At 35.9% G+C, this 22,729-nt stretch overlaps 3 protein-coding genes across 3 annotated transcripts; 2 read left to right on the top strand and 1 right to left on the bottom strand.

Annotated features, from left to right (window-relative positions):
• The first annotated feature begins 290 nt into the window (after positions 1–290).
• Positions 291–6,195, top strand: LOC142622741 (mechanosensitive ion channel protein 10-like). Its single transcript, XM_075796267.1, has 5 exons — positions 291–1,780; positions 1,881–2,001; positions 2,779–3,072; positions 3,185–3,387; positions 5,664–6,195. Exons 1-5 carry the CDS (start codon positions 357–359, stop codon positions 5,929–5,931), a joined length of 2,310 nt encoding a protein of 769 aa, XP_075652382.1. The 5' UTR covers positions 291–356; the 3' UTR covers positions 5,932–6,195.
• A 1,467-nt stretch (positions 6,196–7,662) lies between these two features.
• On the top strand, positions 7,663–8,332 carry LOC142612516 (uncharacterized). The gene has a single exon (XM_075784603.1). It carries the CDS (start codon positions 7,794–7,796, stop codon positions 8,163–8,165), a length of 372 nt encoding a protein of 123 aa, XP_075640718.1. The 5' UTR covers positions 7,663–7,793; the 3' UTR covers positions 8,166–8,332.
• Positions 8,333–8,625: 293 nt separating this feature from the next.
• LOC142612507 (thermospermine synthase ACAULIS5) lies at positions 8,626–13,778 on the bottom strand. Its single transcript, XM_075784595.1, has 10 exons — positions 13,543–13,778; positions 12,878–12,944; positions 12,449–12,543; positions 11,787–11,889; positions 11,035–11,123; positions 9,707–9,863; positions 9,525–9,600; positions 9,318–9,376; positions 9,104–9,240; positions 8,626–8,893 (listed from the first exon to the last, which is right to left on the bottom strand). The coding sequence occupies exons 1-10, from the start codon at positions 13,701–13,703 to the stop codon at positions 8,815–8,817; spliced, it is 1,023 nt and encodes a 340-aa protein (XP_075640710.1). The 5' UTR covers positions 13,704–13,778; the 3' UTR covers positions 8,626–8,814.
• Between the last annotated feature and the right edge of the window lie 8,951 nt (positions 13,779–22,729).

The following is a 22,729-nucleotide window of genomic DNA, read 5'->3' as shown; positions in this document are numbered from 1 at the left end:
TTATTTTTGGCGCGAAAGCGAAATTAAATTAAAAAGCTCTTTAAAGATTTGCTGGTGGTGCTGATTTTGTGAGAGAGTACCTACTGACACTGAATCAATTTAGAGAATCTCTTAAACCAAAGATCTGAAAATAAAATTAAAAAAAAGTGTATGTATCATTATTCTTTATTTAGCTTTGGTTGTTTCTTTCTGACACTTTTATTACTAGATACTTAATTATATTATTATTTCCTAAAATGTCTTTTGGTCTCCCGAGCTCTAGCCTTGAATCGATTAGATGGTGAGTGAGAGAGAAGCTTGCAGTTGCAGGTCTAAATCACGAGTCCCAGTTTAGCTTCTTAATTTGCTCTAAATTCATGGCAGAGACAGAGAAGCAAGTGGTGGTGGAAATCCCTATCCCTATCCCAGGCGAAGAAGAAGAAGAAGAAGAAGAGCCTTCTTCGAATTCGAAACCCATTAAACTAATAGACGCATCAGCAAAAGCAAAAGGGTCGCCGGAGATCTCTAGCTGGTACAGTCCCACCAACACTAACACTTCTAAGCCTCCCAAAGTCCCCACCACCTCCACCAACGTCAATGACAACCTTACACGCAGACGTTCTCTTGCAAGGTCTGTTTATTCCAAACCCAAATCAAGATTTGGGGAACCATCTTATCCTCTAGCTCCAAATGACCACTACAACAACAACAACAAGGGTTTACATTTGCAAGAACAATTACAAACTGAGGCTTCTCCTAATAATTATTATTTTAGGAGTTCTTTCAGTATGGCCACAGCCATGGCGTCCCCTAATAATAAGTCTGCCAGAACTGTCTCCGTCACACCTAAGACGCCCCTCATGTCGTCTCTGGGGGATGATGATCAGGATGAAGAGATTTACAGGAAAGTTGTATTGAGTAAAGAGAAGCATAGGAGACTAAAGACTAAGGTTTTGGTTGAGCTAACTGTGTTTGTATGCATTTTGGTGTGCCTAGTGGCTAGCTTAACTCTTGAGAGGTTGAAGAATTTCATGGTGTGGGGTTTGGAGTTTTGGAAATGGTTGGTCCTTGTCATGGTCATCTTCTCGGGAATCTTGGTTACCAAATGGTTTATGCATCTGATTGTGTTCTTGATTGAAATGAACTTTTTGCTTAGGAAGAAGGTGCTCTATTTTGTTCATGGATTGAAGAAGAGTGTTCAAGTCTTTATTTGGTTAGGATTGGTTCTTCTTACATGGGTGTTTCTCTTCAATGGCGGGGTTCAGCAGTCGAAGATTGCCACCAAGATTTTGGATTATGTGACATGGACTCTTGTTTCCCTTCTCATTGGGGCGTTTTTGTGGCTATTAAAGACATTATTGCTGAAAATCTTAGCGTCCAAGTTCCATGTGAACACCTTCTTTGATCGAATTCAGGAATCAATCTTCCATCAGTATGTTTTGCAGACCCTTTCGGGGCCTCCGCTGATAGAGCAGGCTGAGAGGGTTGGGAGATCACCGAGCACTGGTCAATTGAGTTTCAGGAGTACGAAGAATAAGAAAAATAGCAAAGGTGGGAAGGAGAAAGAGGTAATTGATATGGCAAAGCTTCATAAGATGAAACAAGAGAAGGTTTCTGCTTGGACAATGAAGGTGTTGGTTGATGCAGTGATGAGTTCAGGGCTGTCGACAATCTCAAATGCATTAGATGAAAGTGTTGATGATGGAGGAGGTGAGCAGATGGATAAGGAGATTACAAATGAGATGGAAGCAACTGCCGCTGCCTATCACATTTTCATGAATGTTGCTGAGTCTGGTTCCAAGTGAGATTTACCTTTTATATAAGTTTTGTAATGTTGTAGTATCCTTTCCTCTCTATGTTATTGTTTGGCTAGTTTCTCAATATCTGATATCTATGAGTAGGTACATAGATGAGTACGACTTCCTGAGATTCATGATCAAGGAAGAAGTGGATCTTGTGTTTCCACTGTTTGAAGGAGCAGATACAGGAAGGATTGACAGAAAAGCTCTTACATATTGGGTGGTAAGACTTTTTCTTTTTATATTAATAAATCTTCACTTTAGTTTGCAGTTTTATGTTGTCTTCTGAATCTCTTTACCCATAGCATGCTTTTAGTCACTTGTCACTGGGTTCTATTGCTTGGTCATTAAGGTATGCAATTCTGAAACTGTAGAACATTTTTCACCCTGCATAATTTGTGAAAAAGCATAATGTAATGACCGAAGAAAAAAGAGAGACTAATAACCTATGCGTGTGTAAAGTTTCAAATTTGCTTCTGTTTTCCTTCATCAATTATGTGACCATACAGAGCAAACAACATTTTGAATTTCTGGTGCATTTAGTCAATTGTTTCTCAATTTTGAAAATGCAAGATAGGAAAAGAGAGGTTGGGCCTTGGTGCAATGGTAAGTGTCTTCCCCCAAAAGTGATTGATCATGAGTTCGAGTATGAGAATCAACCTCTTCAAAAGAAATAATAAAAAGATAATAAAAAATAAAATTGGGGGGTAAGGCTGCTTTCCAATCACCTCTCCCAGACCTTGCAAAGTAGAATCTTTGTGCACTAGGTATGACCTTTTCAAGATGGGAACAACCATATCATAATCATGAATCAGTGTCAGTTGTTGCAATGTGGGGTTGCTGAAGGTTTTCTATACATGGGTTTTTACTAAAAATAAACTTGATTTTGAAATATATAAAAGGCAGTGGACAAATTTATGTATGTTACTAACTGTAACAAAGATGGAAAACTCTGTTTGGTTTATGGAATGCTCTTTCGTTAACATTTGTGACTGAGCAGGTCAAGATCTACAAGGGCCGCAAAGCACTAGCACACGCTCTAAATGATACAAAAACCGCTGTGAAGCAGTTAAACAAACTCGTGACTGTGATCCTGATTGTTGTGACTGTTATCGTGTGGCTTCTCTTGATGGAAATTGCAACAACAAAAGTTCTTGTCTTCTTCTCATCACAGCTTGTCGTGGCAGCTTTTATGTTTGGAAATACCTGCAAGACTATATTTGAAGCTATTATATTTGTATTTGTAATGCATCCATTTGACGTTGGTGATCGCTGTGTCATTGATGGTGTTCAGGTAATCTATAAGGGAACTTTATTTTTAATTTAATTTAATTTAATTTTAATTTTATCTTTAATAAATTTCATCTTGTGTGGGTTGGGTTACTTCATTAATCAATAATTGACAGATGATGGTTGAAGAGATGAACATCTTAACAACAGTCTTCCTGAAACTCAATAATGAAAAGGTGTACTATCCAAATTCAGTTTTGGCCACAAAACCCATCAGCAATTACTATAGAAGCCCTGATATGGGGGATTATGTTGAATTCTCAATTGATTTTGTGACACCAATAGAGAGGATTGGGATGCTGAAAGATAAAATTAAGACGTAAGTTTACTAAACCGTTGCTTTTCCTTTCCTTTTATGTAATAATGCAATTATGAAAGACTATTATAATTGTTGCAAATTCGTGTCTTTATGCTTAATGGCTTTTAAAGGATAATTGGGAGAAACAGATGCTTTTTGGGCCATATTCTGGTACAATCCCCCCCCCAACCCACCCAAAATGAGCAAGGAATTTTATTAGAACAAGCCAAAAGCAGCAAAATTACAACAGCAACAGTTGGAGCTACAAACTAGAGACCAGACCCCAACTCCTAGCAAAACAACCCATAGCTCCTCAAGAAAAAATGTTACAAGTTAAATATCATTATTTACTACAGACTGGGAATTCCACAATATCAACACAAGTTTATATTTAGATTGGATGTTGCAGGTTCTTATGGGGTGAATTTATGGAAATATAATAGAAGTGACTGGTCTATTTTTTCTTGCCATATTCAGTTTGAGATTGGAAATGGATCAAGAGTGAAATTCTGGTCTGATGTTTAGTGTGGGGTCAACCCCTTGAAAGTGAACTATCTAGATCTATTTAGAATTAGTAGGGCAAAAGAGGCTTATGTTGCTGACCATATGAAGTTCGCTAGTGGGGTTCTTTTTTGGGATTTGGTATTCTTGCATGCTATTTAGGATTGGGAATTGGAATCCTTGTCTAATTTTATGGATGTTATATATGGTATTGGGGTATGAGAGAGGATAAATTGTGTTGGAAACTTGCTAAGAGAAAGGGATTTGAGGTGAGCAGCTTTTATCTGGCTCAGATGGGTGTTTGTGAACAATCATTCCCTTGGAGGAGTATTTGGAAGACAGAGGTCCCTTGCAGAGTAGCGTTTTTTGTTTGGATAGCATCTTTGGGAAATATTTGGCGATTGATAATTTACACAAGAGGAAGATTTTGGATTGGTTTTATGTGTAAAAGCAGTGGAGAATCAATAGATCATCTTTTTACTACATTGTTTTATTGCATTTGAGCTATGGTCAATAGTGTTTGCCTTGTTTGGTATTTATTAGGTAATGCCAAAGATTGTGGTTGAGCTTTTAGCATGTTGGCAAGGAAAATTTGGTTGTCATCGTAATGGTGTTATTTGGATGGCTGTCCCTTATTGCTTGATGTGGTGCATTTGGTGGAAGAGAAACAGCTGGTGCTTTGAGGATTCAGAAAGAACAGTAGCCAATCTAAAACTTTTTTTCTTTAGAATGACGACTGATTGGATGTCCATTGTTGCAAGCCATTCCATTTTTTTCAATCTGTGATTTGATGGATGTTTGTAACTTATGTACTTGATTGTTATGATCCCCAAATGTATACGTCATGTAAACTTGGGTGATTTTTTTTTTTTAGTTTATATTTTTATAATTTTTATGATTTGAATAAATTTTACATTACTTATCAAAAAAAGAAGTTCCACTTCCTTCAATTCTTGCTCTGATTTCGCACTTTATTGCATCAGCCATGTCCTACTTAGTTATTGATATTTTCTTGGTGAATGATGGCACTTCTTTGTTGCCAAATGTAGCAGCTTCCAAATTCAGTTGACAAATTACAGCCATAAGGCTCTTTTCCTTCAAATTGTTCTCACCCCAATTAGTGACCATCTCACATTCAAGTTCAGGAACTTCAGTGGTGCAGCTATGCATCAATGTTCTCCAAAATTCCTAATTCTATTAGTAAATGAACACTCAAAGAAAAGATGACTTCCTACTTTCCATCCTATATATGAATAAAACAAAAATTGAATCACGTTTGAATCTGTGCTTTACCATTCTATCTCTTTTTGATAGGCTATTCTTCATTGCTAAACAACAAACAAATGCATTGTCTTGGTATTGCTTTTGAAAACTAGACTAGTTTCTGTGAATTGAATTGTGTGTCAAACTGTACAGAGGACTGGCTTTATTTAAGATCTTGAGCTCATTTTTGTTGAAGTATTGGGTTTATGTTGATGTAGTGGCCTAAGAGGCTCAGTTATGTTGTAAGCCCAAATTGGGCTAACCCTAGCTTCTATTCTCTATATACACCCTATTAAGAGTTCATTGTAATTGTTGACTTGAGTATACGGTAAAGATTAGCAACTAGGGCTTTATTTTGTGGATGTAGGCAGTTGGCCAAACCACATAATCCCTTCTGTTCTTTCTTTCTTGCTTCCATTTTTCTCTATATTATTTTATTCTCATCATTAACAGTTTTAATACTACTTTTTATTCCATAAATATGTATAACTCTTTTGCCTCAATCTTCTCCCAATTTGCTTTTGTTTGGTCAGGTACCTGGAGAAAAATCCACAACATTGGTATCCTAACCACAATGTGTTGGTGAAGGAGATTGAAAATGTGAATAAGATAAAGATGGGTCTCTACGTCTTTCACACAATGAACTTTCAAGATTTTGGAGAGAAGAACAGGCGAAGAACTGAATTAGTTATTGAAGTTAAGAAAATATTTGAAGAGCTTAATATCAGATACAATCTCCTGCCCCAAGATGTTCATCTTCTCCATATTGGGTCTGAAACAACAAATGCAGCCAACAAATGATATTGCTCATGGCTTCATATGCCTTTGATAATCTGCAAGTATGTTCCTGTTCTTCCTCTCCCTTCTGATGAGATGAACTAGGTTTTCTGAGATTATCATGTCAGTTTGCCATTTCAGTCCACATTATGTTAGAGTTTAATTTGGATCTACATTAGATATCTGGGACTTGAGTTACTAGCTTTCCATTTGGATCCCATTGCCACTGCTTCCGATTATTCTAAATCCATGGATTTTTTAATGTGAATATTCATATACACAAACAAGCTGAGCATAGTCTAACCCTGGGCTATTAGAGCTGGGTTTGGTCAAGTTTTTATAGATTCCAAGCTAGAATCAAACTTCGCTCAACAAGCTCAAGCTTGGCATGTACAAATACCACAAAAATTTTCTCACTTGACTTGACCTGGCTTGTTTTATCTGACAAGCCTGTGACTGAATCTCAAATTTGAGCTCATGCTTGAGTCTGGCACAAGCAAAGCATATGTTAAATTATTAGCTTAATATAGACATATGAAGGCTGATGCATCAAACCGGCTGATCTCAAGCTCAAGCTCATTAATTACATAAACCTCATTCAAGCTTGAGCTCATCTCATCTATTAAATCATTTGAGTTAAGCAACGACAAGCCTCCAACTGACTTGAGCTGAAGTGGCTGGCTAGTGGCATGGCTCATCTGAGGCCTTACTAATCCGTATTATGAAAGGCCCTTGCTCACTCTGGATTGATATTTAGAATCAATGTTGAAATTTCTGCAGGATACATTTTATTCAAGGCCATTGTGGACCTTCTGTTTGTATAGGACCTCTTCAAACAAGGTATTGGGTAAACAGTAAGGAGTAGAATTATTAGAACAGACCACTGTATATATATATATTTTAGCTCGAAGTCCATGTGCGTCTGTTTTATCTTATGGAATTTCATACTCTCAAAAGGCATGTTGAATCAGTGATGAAGCTGAGCAAAGTCAGCAAACTGGACATTATAACTAGGCTGGTTTGTTGAGCCATCTATGCAAGAAGGTGGAGGTGGAGGGTAATATTTATTTTTCTTTCTATATAGTCAAGGGAGATTACAGGATATTAACCTGTAGGCTAGATAAATGAGTTTTCTAGATGATTTTGAAGCAGGAAAAAGACAATGGAATGGAATGTATGGAAATGCTAGTACTTGTAAAATGTTGATATTTAGTGCACGTTTGGGATTGTGGTAGGAAATAGATTTTTAATGGTAGAGCTCTTGCGAAAAAAAGATAATATTATGGAAAGGCTGTTAGTAAATGTAAATCACACTTAGAGGTAAGATGTTAAATCTAAAGAGCTGTTAGAAGTGAGAATTGACAAAAGAGGACATTTAAAAAAATGTTACTGTTACTATTTTAGTTTAAAATGCATTTTTTTTTTGTTCATTAAATCTGACGTATTTTTCGATTTTGGTTCCTCAATTTAAAAATTTTCAATTTTGGTCTTTTAAAAATTTTAAATTATAACAATTTATTCCCTCAGTCTATTTTAGTGATCAGGTTTTCCATCTCTTACGCACTTCATTTCTCATATATGAACAGAACAAACAATTAGTCTTAACCGTATTCTTCATGTACAAGAGAAATCTAATCCTAATGGATCAATCTAAGAGGATAACCTTATCCTCCAAACCAGGTGGAGAATTTGCCATGTAGGACAACTCCGAACTGACACATAAGCTGCAAATCTCTAATTTCCACCTCCCATCTTATTCCAGGACTGATCTGTCCATCCAAAATCTAAGCTCCATCTCTCTTCTAACTTCTAAGAGGGTGAATAGAATACTGACATCACTTGTTGCAAACCAAGAAAAATTGATAAACAAAGTGGCGCTCGGAAAAATGGCATCTTCTGTTTCAATGGTGATGCCACTTACTTCTGCGGCCCATAATAAGCTAAACCAGCCTAGCTCAGAATTCTTCTTCAAGCCATTACCAATAATACCATCAAAAAAGGCTATGTTTGTGAAGCCGAAGTCAAAAGGCCGGCTTCAAGTGCAGGCCTCTCTTAAGGAAAAGGCTGTTACAGGCCTAACAGCAGCTGCATTGACAGCCTCAATGGTTATACCTGAGGTGGCTGAGGCAGCAGGGCCTGGTGTGTCCCCATCTCTTAAGAACTTTTTGCTCAGCATTGTTGCTGGTGGAGTCGTGCTAGCTGTGCTTGTTGGAGCTGTTGTTGGTGTTGCCAACTTTGACCCTGTTAAGCGAAGCTGAGGACTGAGGAGTATCTGAACTGAAGGTTCTGTTTTGTGAATTAGTTTTCTTGGTATTGGCCTCTTGACTTTGTTGGTATTGGTTTATATGTAGTTTATATTTGTATTGTGCAACTCTTCTAGCTATTTTTATATTATCGGAATGAAACAAATGAATTTGGAAATAAATGTCCTTTATTATTATTATTATTATTTTTTTGGGCACAAAGCTAGCATACATGGTTCAAACTGGTTAGTATTAGTAATTTCTCAAGTTGATGACATTTCTTAAGAATAAAATGATTGTCGCTGAACGACGCACAAGTATCTTCTGGAATGGATGAATTTAATTGATAACCCAAAAAGAACATGAAGACCAAGAAACTACGGGGGCCACCTTCATCATTAAAAAAAAAAAGAAAAAAAAGAAAAAAAAAAAAGAAAAAAAAAGAAAAAAAGAAAGGAGAAAACCTATATCCGTGCAGTGCTACAATCTGAATGGAGGAATGCCTCATATTTCATTCATATCAGATAAAACCTTTTTGTTACAGTTTATCATTTTGAACCCTCTAAACAGCCCAATGAAGCTAGCTAACATCTATTGTGTAAAACCAATGCTTCAATCTTTTTCCTCTGTACAGCAATTCCCCCCCAACCTGTAGCTTGTGACCTCAACGGCGATAAGCTACCCCATGTCCATGAATGAATCTTGCACTTTCTTCTGTGTAGATGTGAGTTTCATTCAACAACCTGAAATGGCAAATCCATCTTAATTAATAGAGTTTATATCACCAAAAAAATGAAGAAGATGTCTCATATAAAACAAGTGACCATGTCTACTAGTACTAGAGGCCGCTTAACTAACAGTACTAAGCACGTAATAGCCTAGGACTAAATTCAATTTCTAATTTTTTTTCTTTTCTTTTCCAATTAGTTGCTTCTATAATCAAGTGAACTTACGATAGAGTAACGGTCTTGTTCATGGTGGCAGAGGATAGGAACGAGGCACCATTTAAATAGAGTAATTCGCCATTAATTCTTGCTTCAATCCTTTTGTCAATATCCTCAGCGTTAATAGAGAAAGGTTGGTCTGAGGCCTGTATTGAATTTAATTATCGCGTAAACAACCAAGCAAACTCAAATTAATCCATTTCTATCGAAACATGTTACATACCATGACCCATCCCCATGTATCTGCAAAAGATGGCACGTGAGCTGTGTATGAAACCACATCTGCAAGTACGCACGCATAGGAGAAAATTAATAACACTTTGACGTGCGAGTCCATATTGGGTAGCTCTGCTTATCTCAATATTTCCACAAAAAAGAAAAAGAAAAAGGTTGATTAAGTGAACTGTTTTGGATTGGATGCGAGACTTACACTTGAAGACTTGCTTGATTGTGTTGTATATAGAGGTGAAGACCTCCTTGTGTGTGAAAATACCCGCTGGTCCAGCCTATACGACAGAAAATCTATAAATTTTTGGTCTGTTTTATCGATCGGATAAGGTGAAGAACATGACTCCAAGTAGTTATGTAAAGCTTTTCCAAGTGACATGTTACCTGTGTCACAAAGATGCCATTCTCATTGAGCTTAGGTTTTAGAATTTTCTCGTAGAAAGATTTTGTGTAGAGCTGATAGCAAGGACCTCCTTCAACTGGGTCTGCCAAATCTCCAACTATGATGTCGAATTTCTCATCCCTCTTCTCTAATTCAGCCCTTTAATAACAAAATTTATTCAAATCATACGATATCGTGTAAGGACAATGCTAAAGAGACCCACAATATATAAGCAAAATAAGCAACAATATGCGCTCCTAATTTTGTCCTTACTATTAAGTCAATAACATAGTAAATAAATTTCTTAAATTTTAAGTTAGCATTAGTTTGTAACTTTTTGTACAATTTATGCCTTAAAATTTATAATAATTGCACTATATGGTGTAATAAGATGTTAATTCAGGACCTTTTTTTTTATTTTTAATACAAGATAGAATTTCTACTCTAGCATAATCTAAGTGTATACTTGTAGACCGACCACCGCACCAAAGGTGCGCGATGGTGTTAATCCAAGACTTCTAAAATGGTTATTTATTGAAAGATTTAGAAAAAAATGTCCAAAATTTGAATGAATCAGGCTTCTAGAGTTGCAATGAATTAGAAAAATAAATACATTAGGCCATACATTCCGTTGATTAGACTTGGCAGTGTCTCTTGTAACCAAAGCTAGTGGATCAACATGGTATATGTGAAGACCTACTAAGAGTATTAGCATTGACGTATGCATTTTTTTTTTTTTTTGTTTATTTCGCTATATAAACTTACTTTTTCTATTTTATACAAAGCACTCCTCATTAGATTATTTGAATTTTACTACATTTGATTAAAATATTATTTATTTATCAATTTTTATTACTCTCTCAAATCATATCTCTCTCTCTCTCTTTGTGTAAATGAGTAAAGAAGTATTAAAAAATAGATATGCATGAGAATAGTATATTATATTATAACGAAATGTAAATTTACACATTTTTAAATTGAGTGATGTGGTAATTTTTGGGCTTAAATGTGCATGACACTTATACCATTTTACATAATGTGATATGAATGTTATTAACTGAGTCAAATGACCTATAAAAAAGAAAAGGTTTCCAATTTTATTATTATTAGGACAATTGCCTCTTAAGTAATTCTGAAAAAAAGAAAAAAAAGAAAAGAAAAAAAGCATGCGAATTCCAAAAAGAAAATTTGGTGATAGTGAACATATTAAATTTTGTTGGTTAAAAATTAAGAGACTTGAGCCAATCTGTGTCATTTGAATTTGATAGTTGTAACTAAACCAGAATTTACCGAACAGCCTTTGAGTTAAACAAAGGAGCATAATACTTACTTGGCATCATTAATAACAAGATTAAGCTTTTTGTGACAAAATGTCTCTTGATTTACAGTCAAGTATCTACGACAGAAGTCGACCACCTCCTGAAACAAGCGTTCAACAATATTATTCAAATAGGCATATGATATACCTACATACATACATACATACATACATATATATATATATATATATATATATATATATATATATATATAAATATGGATTTTACTCATGTGTGTCCTAAGGACACACAATAATATACTATTTTTAGAAAATTTTTTATTGGAAATTGAAAAAGTTGTAAAACTTTTTCAATTTTTTATAAAATATTTTAAAAAATGAATGGCTTAATGTGTGCCTTAATTAACTGGACTACATAATATTGCTGCGAAAGAAAGGTAAAAGCAGAATGCAGTGACTAACTATACATAGAAATGGACTTCTCCCTCTTTTCCCTAATTCCTATATCCTGAAGAGTTCATTACTCCCAAATTAAAAATTAAATGACACATAAGAGTTCATTAAAAATTAAAAGACGAGAAGAGATGGATATATAGACACAAATTTTCACGGCATCATCAACTATGCCTATCACACAATTTTTATCATGTACCCACACTGGGAAAAAAATTGTGAATTTAAAACACCACGCAGTTGAAATTGAATTACTTCTTTTTTATTTATTAAAAAAGAAAAATAAGTGTACATGACAATGTATAACCCAGAATGTTTAATAATAACTAGCGAATGGAAATTGTGGGAACCTGGTCAATATCACACATAACGACTTTCTCCAATGATTTGTGCTTGAGTGCTTCCCTTGCAGCCGACCCCTCACCACCACCCATTATGAATACAGTTTTGGCTCTGCACGGAATAAAATGAGTCAAATTAAGTCCAACTGGGTGAGTCAAAGTCCGACCAGGGGGAAACTTTTTTTAGTTAATTATAGTATCGACTATATTTCTTGTCATATAGCTAGAAAGATTATCGACCCAAATTATTATCTCATGGGCCATGCATTCGACGTAAATTTCCAATATGCTTATTATGACAGAAACTAAAATGTAGTGTAAATTAGCATGAACTCGTAATTTAATCATTCAAGTAATTTTTGCATAAGTTAAACCAAAAAAGATTCGGGAACACACACACACACATATATATATATATATATATATATATATATGATGAAAGATGAATGACAGTTCTAGACCATTGTTGAACAGGAAAACTGGACGGCTAAATTCGATCCATTGCATATAATGGAATATACCATCTAATGATTGTCTAAATGAATATCAAACAATGGTCTAGAACTGTCATTCATCTTTCATCATATAAATATATATATATATATATATATATATATATATATATATATATATATATATAAGTTTTTGAGTTATAAGTGATTTGGACTCACTCTGGGTGACATATGAGAGCGGGATGAATCAAGCATTCATGATAAATGAACTCATCGACCTCTGCACTTTGCATCTTCCCATCAATCACTAAGACCTATATATCCAATAAACCCGCAAAAGCATCAGGGATGCAGGAGCAGTAGAAAACTATAGATGAGCACTAGAGGATAAATTTTCAATTAAAAAAAACTTAAAATAAAACTAATTAATTTGAAATCTAAACAAAATACAAAAAATCAAGGACTAGTATCCTCAAATAGTTCATATCACATATTATAATTACAAAGATGTATCTAATGTCATGTCCATCCCACAAACGATGTAATGACATTTACACTATTTATGTATAAATATAAATACAAAAAATAAAATCTAAAACATGAGATTGACTCTAGGATTCTAGTTCGAAAATCATATCATATCTATACCTTCCCGAAACGTTTTGTATCCAAAAGAGCTATCTCCTGGTAGTCACTAATTCCTTTATGTAGCACCCTAATTAAGGAGAAAGAATGAAATTAATATATAGCTAAAAGAATATGACTATTTAGAAAAATGCATAATTACCATATGTATAAAAAGACATGCTTCAACCATCCATTTTACCTTTTTTTTTTGTTTTTTTTTTTGGGGGGGGGGGGGGGGGCGCATGTTTTAAAAAGAATACAAGAAAAATTGCTTAAGATCTTGAGAGAGATGTTCAATATCTAGCATGATCTCCAAATTAATATAGTTAATTGGAAAGAAGCCTATAATTTACTTCGAATTATGAAACAATGAATAGTAGCTAAGTTAATTTAGTCATGAAAATAAAAGGTTGTTTCTTTTCCAATCTATTTATGAGAGATAGTGAGAGATAGAGAGTTTGTAGAGGGGGAGGGAGGCTTTCTAAGGAGAAGATATCTTATGCGTGGATATATACATCAATTCTTTTTCTCATAGTATGTGAATACACATGACTGTAAACTTACACACTATAAGAAGAAAGACGCATATATCCTACGCACAAAATGATAATTGGCCTACTAACATAAATATGACATTTACAATACGATTGAACATATTTGGCTATGGACTAAGATTGAAGACGAACCTCTTCAATGCAAACGACCATTTGAGATCATCATCAATCACTTCTTCATACCAAGAACATTCCTCATGATTATTAGTAAGTGTTTGATTAGTTTCTTCATGAATCTTTAAGAACCCATTGGCATACCCATTGGTATGGAAGAAGTGAATAGCCTCACCCATCCTTGAGAAACGAAAGGGAAACCCCAAAGACAGTTAGACACAGACACAGCGAGAGAAGGAAAAGTAGAAATGCGTGGTAGTTTGAACACTGCAAATGGGGTTTTATAATAGTAGAAAAATCCAAAAAGGCATATTAGGCTTAAGTTAGGCGGTAATGATTCTGTCACCGGCAGCCTTACGGATTTTCTGTCAAATATGCAAGTAATATGGGATGAAAAAGCATGACTAGTTAAATATATGATTACTTCCAAAAAAAAAAAAAATTGAATATATGATTATTTTTTTTTTGGTTTCACACTGTGTTTTCTCAAAAATTTCAACCGGAGACTAATTACTGTTCGCGACGGATGGGCCCATAGCGAGGTAAATCGCTGGCCCAAAGAGTTTTTCAAAGTACTGGTGTCTGAACTTGAACTAGGGAGTTCCTAGTCAAGACAGCCACTTTGAGACCGAATACCCAACTACTAGACTAACCCCACTAGGTTTTGGATATATGATATTATCTTATAATTGCGACATGTGTAGTTCACATACAATGGGATAGATATATATTGTACTTATATTTAGTTAGGTATTTTATACTCTCATAGGAATGGTGAATTTTATTATGAATTGTATTTTTTAGTATATAATTTAATTGATATACAAATTACTATTATTTGAGGAAAAAATACATTATTGTACATGATATGTCTGTAACTTTGGTCATCCATTAATGAATGGACGACAATTACAATTGACATTAAAGATTTAACAACTAACACGCAATCAAATAGAATGGATATAACTACCGCGCACCCTTAGTCTGATAGTCACTCCATAAGTATAAGTGCTTGTAAGGTGTGAGGGGCAATGGTCAAGGTTAAAGTCTCTAGAATGAAGCTTCACACACATATACACTTAGATTAAACTAGAGTAGAATTTCTATCTTGTATAAAAATAAATAAATAAATAAAATGGACATAAGATCGTTGTCAACTACGACTAGAAGACTTCAACATAAGCAAAGCCTCACAGAGACCATAAATGCATAGCCATATTGAATCCAAAGGATACATGATAAAGAAGCCTGTAAAAAGGGTCAAACCACAAGAGAAAAGGTACACACAAATATTCTCAGCAATTTTTCTATATTAGATATTCTCTCTAAATCATTTCACTAACTTGATCTTCAAAGAATTTGTGGCTAGCACCACAACGGTGTCTTGAGTTTCTATCTTAAGATCATCTCTTTGTAGGATCCATTTTGGTCGTCTATGCCACCCTTGGACAATTTGAATGAAAAATTATGACATCACGTGAAAAGACTCAATTACCCCTATTCTCAATTTTTTAAAATAAAATAAGAAATTATATTTTACCATCCTAAACTATACTCTCACTTACACTTTGCATTCTAAATTTTGAATTTTCATCTAAGATAACAGAAAACTTGATATCGGGGTGCAAATATAACAAGAGTCATAATTTAGGGGGTAAAACATATATTTGAAAAGTTTAGGGTGTATAGTGTAATTTAGGGTATAGTTGACGGTAGTAAAGTGTAATTTTTCCAAACTTTCTTGATTAATAAAAGATTTAGTTTTCATTCAAATATAATTTTTTTTTTTTGAGAATCCAAATATAAAAAGATTAAAAGAATATTAAATGGTAACTACCCTATTCAATGCAGAAGATAATTTTTCTCAGGGAATAAGAGATTTGGCACTTGGCAGTCAACAGTAAGTCCACGACAAGAGTTGCTTGTATGAGAATTTTTTTAAGGGACAGTCTGCTAAAAAAAAATCTTATGGAAAAGTTACTTACACGATTAAGCTTCACCTTTGTGTTTATATTTATTTGTTTAATTATGTATATTTTTGTTTTCATAAAAATCAATAATATTTGTCGTGTGTGTTATTGTTGTACACAAACATTATATAAGCAAACAAGAATATATTCAATTCGTGGAGAGAAATTGTAAAGTTTTTTTCTTTCTTCTTCATGTTTTTTATAATAATAAAAAAGAAATGATCAAATTTAATATATTTATGATTTTTTTATTGATAATTTGATATATTCAATTTTTTTTAGTTAAATTTAAGTTTCTTAATAACCCTAGTTGTAGTTTTGTTCTACCCTTTTACCAAAAAAAAGTTTCTTAATAACCCTTAAAAAAAATTCCCTAGAGCTGCAATTGTTGGAAGACACATCCTTCAACTTGTGTTTGATGTATATCAACTTTCTGGATTAATAATAAAAGTTTCAGTTTTGCTTCAAATATAAAAAGAATATTAAATAGTAATTACTCTATTCAATGCATAAGATAATTTTTGAACGGAGAGTCACACAAACCCAATGGGAAAGAGAAACTCGAAAAGTGAAAACGGAAAGAGTGTCCGCGTGGGATAGTGGCGGGTACTGATTAACACGTGGAAGACATTTGATACACGTGGCACACTTTGATTGAAACAATGAGGCTTGGTGGGGGCCTCACAAAAAGTGGATTGTATTTTAATGAAAAAAACTATTTTGCTTTTTTGCAACTTTTCAAGCCAATCTTGATGATGCCCTCAAAGAGTCTCGTGGTGTGAGTGGGTGTTACCAAATCCCACTGACATGCCTGCCTGCCATAGTAGAAGAAGAAGAAGAAGAAACATAAAAAGTTTATAAGCACACAAAAATTTGAATAAAAATTTTACATCAAAATAATGTGACAAATTGTAAGAGAGGTAAAAAAATGAATTCAGTACAATAGTGAATTTAAATAAGAGTAATTTACTTATTGTGGAAAATATTGTAAAATTTTGTATGTAAGAGGCAAGAACAAGCATGAGAAAAAAGAGGAAAAAAAAAAAGGACATAGGAAAAGAAAGGAAGAAGACCCACAACTGGATGCCTAAGGGTCCCACAAATGGTGGGGGGAAGTGATGCCTTGTAATTGTTGAGCGTGGGATGACTCCACTGAGGAATTTTTGTGGGGATTCCACTCTTTGGTTTCATCATATCCCCCATGTTTGTCTTTGTCTCTGTCTTTGTCTATGCGTGAATATAATTATCTTTGTCTCATTTTAATTTATACCAAGTGACCATACTGCCTCTGCCTCCTGCCTTTGGTCGACTTAATAAAATCCATTATTAATTAGTAAATGTCAAACAAAAACACAAGCCAGCGGAAAATATTTCCTTTGTGGGAATGTTACCTTTCATTCAACTAATTACAGCTACAGCTAGCCTACAGGGGTTCATTAGCAACAGTTATATGCCATTTGTCAGTCAGTCAGTCTATTGTTATGCTCATACCTGTGCTCCAAAGCGCTAGCTCTCTAGTCTAATCTCAAAGAATTAGAATTAGAATTAATAATATGCTTTCGACCGTGTCCGGCCAAAATATAAGATTAAAAAAAAAAAAGACCTGTCCTTGTCAACTCTGTGCACTTTGCACTCTCCACTCCTCTTCATCATTGAAACTTTTACTAGGTTTTCTTTTGAGAAAAATACAATAAGAGTATTCACATTTAAAAATTTTATCTTATATTATTTTATCATTTCAAAAAATTATTTTATCAATTATACAATATCATTTTACAATACATCCAGCATTTCAACTTTTATTTTTCTATTCTACTCATTAAAATAATATATATTATCCACTAAAATATATAACAAAAAAAAAATCTCCTCTCTCTAATTTTCTCTCTCTTCCTTCCTCTCCCGTCTCTCTCTCTCTCTCCACCATGAACAAACCCAAACCCCAACCATAGCAAGAACAACCACACGAAAATGGCCACCTTGCCACCACCATGCCACCGGCTAGCAACCACTACCACAACCAAACTCACCACCACTAACAACCACAAGAAACAACCACCAAGAAGAAAAGAGATACAAAAAATTTCCAAAAACCACCAACAACCACAATCACAAGACACGACCACAGCAACACCGATCCAAACCCATAGCACCGATCCATAACAGCATCGATCTAAACCCATAGCACCGATCCACACACACAACACCGATCCAAACCTAGAAACCTACCAATGTCCACCGAAAAACCCATCAATCTCCACGATCCAAACCCACCGGCCACAACCGATCCAAATCCACGCCACCACCTAACCTATGATACATCGATCAGAGCAAACCACACCCACATCAGAGCAAACCCATTGAAGCCACATTGAACCCATCAAAGCAAACAACACGCATCACCATCGGAGCAAAACATCGAAGCCACATCGGAGCACAACATCGAGACGCGGCTTGGGCTTGGTGTTGCTGGGCGATGGTGGCCAACGATGGCCTGAGGGAGAGCAAAGGGAAAAGGAGAAATCAAAAAGAGAGAGACGTGGGAGACAGAGTTGAGAGAGTGGGAGAGTTAGGAGACAGATGAGAGAGATTCCAGAATAAAATAATATTTTTTTTTACAATTGAGCTACAGTGCAATTCTACATGTAGAATTGCACTGTAGCACAATTGCAAATTTTTTTATTATAGTGTACATTTACAATTCCGAGTGTTAAGCTCCTTTGGGCCCGAAATGCCAAATTTTCTTTACAGTTAGCATTTCACAGGCCTAATGCAAATGCTCTAACTACTTTTACGGGTTACATGTTGCAATTAATGGTCTAAACAACGGTTATTAGTAACAAACGGAAACCCAGGTAAAACCCCTGGTATGGATTTTATATATATATATATATATATATATATATATATATATATCCTAATTAATCGATTTATTGAAGATGATATTCGCATTTGTTTCAATATATTAATTCTTTAATTTCCTGTTCAACCTCAGCCCCCTTCTGTTGATAGGATTTCGCAAGAGTTAAACACAAAGAAACAAAAGTTTGGAGACGAATTATTGTAAGAGTATCATTCTCTCAGGAAGCATGGAGCCTCTTATTCTTAATGAGCGGTCAGGAACATTATTTGGAAAGATATAATATTTCTTTATGATGCAATTACAAAGTCTATGACGCTCGTTCGTTAGCTTCAAATGGGCATAATGGTAAAGAAACTGATAAAAAAGTAGTTAGAGCGCCAAAAGCTCTTTGGTTTTTGCAACCATTTCCTGTAATGGAGAGACAAAGATTACGAATATTTTTAAAATAAATATAATGCACAAGATGTTTTGGTCTTTAAATATATTCATTCATTGCTAGGGCGGTTCACAATCATTTTCAGAGCCCTCGTGATATGTTTTTTTTTTTTGGTAAACCTCGTGATATGTTTAAAGAAACCTTATTCCACCTTTCTGATATATATGTTTTTTTAAAGTCAATTGCATTAATAATCCAAGGATGTAGGTTCACTAAGCAAGTCAAAACCTTTTTCATAATTTCACTTTCAATGTGGAGGTCAAGACTAACGTCAATATCTTAGAAATTTTGAAGAGCTAATGATAGATTTATGTCGTTTTATTCATCATTTTAAATAACAATATCAACCAAGCTTTATTAGTCTAAAAGTTTTTATAGTAGGTAATGGTAATGGATTCTCATCGGAGTAATAAGCATCCGCTATATGTAATTCTTTTCCATAATTTTATTTTATCTAAACTCATCATTATTGTTACCTTCTTAATTTACACTTTCTTTCTTTTACTACTTCTAATGTTATTTTAGGTAGTTTCTCAAGAAAAAGAAGAAGAAGAAGTTATTTTAGGTTTTCTTATACATTTTGTTTTGTTTTGTTTTCTCAACTTGAATAAATTTACTCTTCATTATTTGTGCATTAATTTCTAACTTTCCTTCACATATGACTAATCTATTTTAACTGATTCTCTCCTCTTTTTATTAGTAAAGACTGCCAATATCTTTATTCATCATTTTCAATTTGGGGGGGGGGGGGGGGGGGGAAATAATCCTCAGTGGAGTCATTGATCCCACGCTCTCATCATTTGATTCCCTCTTGTCTTTTTAACATTTGCCTTATATGTTAAAACTGTCCATGTTGTTTCAAATGTGTCCGTTCAGCTCTTAACCTTTTTGAATTGTGACAAAATAGTTTTTGTGGTTTAATGGCGGCCGCTTATGAGTAATGTAAGTGCACAATTGTATCCAGACCCAAAAACGAATGTTGGGCTCAGGCCCAATGAGCCTTATACAATAAAATTTGTAGAGTATGGGTTTAAAATCTAGGCTCGGAATGTTGGAAGTTCGATTAATAAGCTGGAGTGTTACAATTTGTGCAAATAATGAACAAATATGACAAATAGATCTCCTCGGACGTAAGCCGATGACGATTTGTTTAAATATTCTCTTTCTAGGCCAGAGTTTACAGTCCTTAGTTCCTATTTTATTCTCAGCAGAAGGTGCCGATCCCTTTCTCATTCCTCTCTCGTCTCCTTATATACTTCTTCCTCTTCAGTGTTCATCTACGTGTCATACAAATCTTTCCCTTAGATACTTGTCCCATCCACCACCTTCTTGAAGTCTTTAAATAATAGCAGGAATGTTGAATTCTATTGTTCAGAGGTCATTTCCCTATTAATGCGGCCAGGGAGGTAGATGCAGGGTCTTTAATGTGGAGGTAGCAGCCTTTTTCCTAGATATTTCTATCACATCCTTGCGTCTAGAGGGTGCTTGGATCACCCTCTTACCCATCAGTTTTTCCAGAATTCTGCCTTTAGCCTTCTAGGCAAGTCTCGGGGTCATTGCCGGGCCTGTCCGAGGAGACATTCTTCCTCGGACAACTCCTTGGACCTTTACAGTGCAGACTGACTTGTGAGCCTAGAGGCCTTAATCAAAAAACAAACTGGTACCCGTCAATAAAGCCTAAAGCTCAAATGTTTATTCGGGAATTTTTACCCAGGCTGATGAATTTTGGGAGCAAACCTTTGGCATTGGTCACACTTTCTCGCATAGTCTTGAGCTTTCCTCTGCATATTGGGCCATCAATATCCCTGAGTTAGAGCCATATGGGCTAAGGACCATCCCCCAGTGTGGTTTCCACAAATTCCCTCATGCAGTTCTTCCAAAAGTGCCTCCGTTGACTCAGGGTGTACACACAACAAGTATGGTCCAGAGAAGGAACGTTTGTACAATTTTTGATCCTCGGATTGCCAGAAACGAGGCGCCTTTCGACGAATCTTATCTGTTTCAGACTTGTCCTCGGGAAGAATGTCACTTTTTAAAAAAGATACCACATGGTCAATCCAACTAGGTCCGGGCCTTATCAGATGGATATTGATGGCACTTGCAGTGGTCAGAGTTGGTTCTAGCAAGTCTTCAATAAGAATAATCCTAGGCAAAAACTGAGCCGAGGATGTCGCCAAAGTGGCCAATGAGTCTGCATGTGTGTTTCTACTTCTAGAAACATGAGAAAGGATAAAGGAATCGAATTCGGATTGTAAACATTTGACCCTGGTCAGGTACTCTTGCATTCTTGGATCCCTAGCCTCCATGGTCCCCATCACTTGGCCAACCACTAACTGAGAATCCGAGAACATATGAATTTCCTTTCCCTCCATTCTACGTACCATGTTCATGCCGACCAAGACCGCTTCGTACTCGGCCTCATTATTAGTTGTCGAGAACGCTAATCTCAATAATTTTTCGAAGACAATTCCTTCAGGGGATACCAAAACAAGTCCGACACCAGACCCCCTCTGGTTGGTTGCCCCATCAACGGACACTTTCCACATCGGAGGTCCTTTGTCCATGATCACGCCAACCGATTTTTCATCCATGCGTGATTCCTTCGTAGTTTCTTCCAATAATGGCTCAGCGAATTCTGCCACAAAATCTGCGAGAACCTGACCCTTCACCGAGGTGCGTGGCATGTATTTGATATCAAAAGTTTCCAAAATAGTTCCCCACTTAGTTACCCTTCTCGAATAGTCAGCACTGCGTAACACTGACTTTAGAGGCAGTTGTGTCAAAACCACTACGGTGTGGGACTGGAAATAGTGAGGAAGCTTCCGCGTGGCATGGACTATGGCCAGGAGTGCCTTCTCTAAAGGCAGGTAACGCACCTCAGCTTCGTTCAAGGACTTGCTGACGTAATAGACCGGTCTTTGCACCCCGCCGTCATCCCTTATAAGGACCAGGCTGACTGCATGGACGGCTATAGCTAGGTACGCGAACAGAATTTCATCAACCTCCGGTCAAGACATAATGGGTGGCCGGGAAAGATATTCCTTAAGTCGCTGGAAAGCTAAAGCACACTCCTTGGACCATTGGAATCCTTTCCATTTATTTAACAGTTGGAAAAAAGGCCTGCACCTGTCAGCTGACCGAGAGATAAATCTGCTGAGAGCAGCGAACATCCCGGTCAACTTCTGAACTTCCTTTGGATTACGAGGTGGCTGCAAGCCTTGGATGGCCATGACCTGTGTCGGATTCACCTCTATCCCTCTATGAGTCACCATGTAGCCTAGGAACTTTCCGAAACCCACCCCAAAAGAACACTTTGAGGCGTTAAGGCGCAGCTTGTACTTTCTAAGTATTTGAAAGGTGTCGTCCAGATCTTTCAAGTGCGTGGGTATTGTCTTACTCTTCACTACCATATCATCTACATATACCTCAATGGTCTTTCCAAGTTGCGACTCAAACATTCTGGTCATCATCTTTTGATAAGTAACCCTTGCATTCTTCAATCCAAACGGCATCACTTTATAGTAATAGTTCCCTGTTGGAGTTATGAAGGCAGTCTTCTCCTGATCATCCGCTGCTAATGGAATTTGGTGATAGCTCTGGAAGGCATCTAAAAAGCTCATCCGAGGATGTCCGACCGTGGCATCCACAAGCTGATCGATGCGTGGCATCGAGAACGAGTCCTTTGGGCAGACTTTGTTTAAATCTGTGAAGTCCACACATACTTTCCACTTTCCGTTCTTCTTTTTCACCACAACTGTATGCGCCAACCACTCCGAGTAGAAAACTTCTTTAATAGCCCCAGCCCTCTTGAGCTTGAGGACTTTTTCCTTAACAGCCTCAGAATGCTCTTTGGAGGAATGCCGAGGTGGCTGCCTCCTAGGAACAATGGCTATGTTGACGTTCAAATAATGACAAATGAAGCTTGGGTCAACCCCT

The sequence above is a fragment of the Castanea sativa genome, chromosome 1, assembly GCF_040712315.1.
Source record: "Castanea sativa cultivar Marrone di Chiusa Pesio chromosome 1, ASM4071231v1".
In the NCBI taxonomy this organism is placed as follows: Eukaryota; Viridiplantae; Streptophyta; class Magnoliopsida; order Fagales; family Fagaceae; genus Castanea; species Castanea sativa.
Note: the sequence above shows the minus strand (reverse complement) of the source record. Positions and strands in the feature narration are given on the sequence as shown.

Coding starts and splice junctions, on each gene's coding strand:
- LOC142622741 (XM_075796267.1), top strand. CDS start 357: ATGGCAGAGACAGAGAAGCAAGTGGTGGTGGAAATCCCTATCCCTATC. Junction 2,002..2,778: donor AAGCTCTTACATATTGGGTG/GTAAGACTTTTT, acceptor GTGACTGAGCAG/GTCAAGATCTACAAGGGCCG. Junction 3,388..5,663: donor CTGAAAGATAAAATTAAGAC/GTAAGTTTACTA, acceptor TTGTTTGGTCAG/GTACCTGGAGAAAAATCCAC.
- LOC142612516 (XM_075784603.1), top strand. CDS start 7,794: ATGGCATCTTCTGTTTCAATGGTGATGCCACTTACTTCTGCGGCCCAT.
- LOC142612507 (XM_075784595.1), bottom strand. CDS start 13,703: ATGGGTGAGGCTATTCACTTCTTCCATACCAATGGGTATGCCAATGGG. Junction 12,945..13,542: donor TGGTCGTTTGCATTGAAGAG/GTTCGTCTTCAA, acceptor CTCCTTAATTAG/GGTGCTACATAAAGGAATTA. Junction 12,544..12,877: donor ATACAAAACGTTTCGGGAAG/GTATAGATATGA, acceptor TTGGATATATAG/GTCTTAGTGATTGATGGGAA.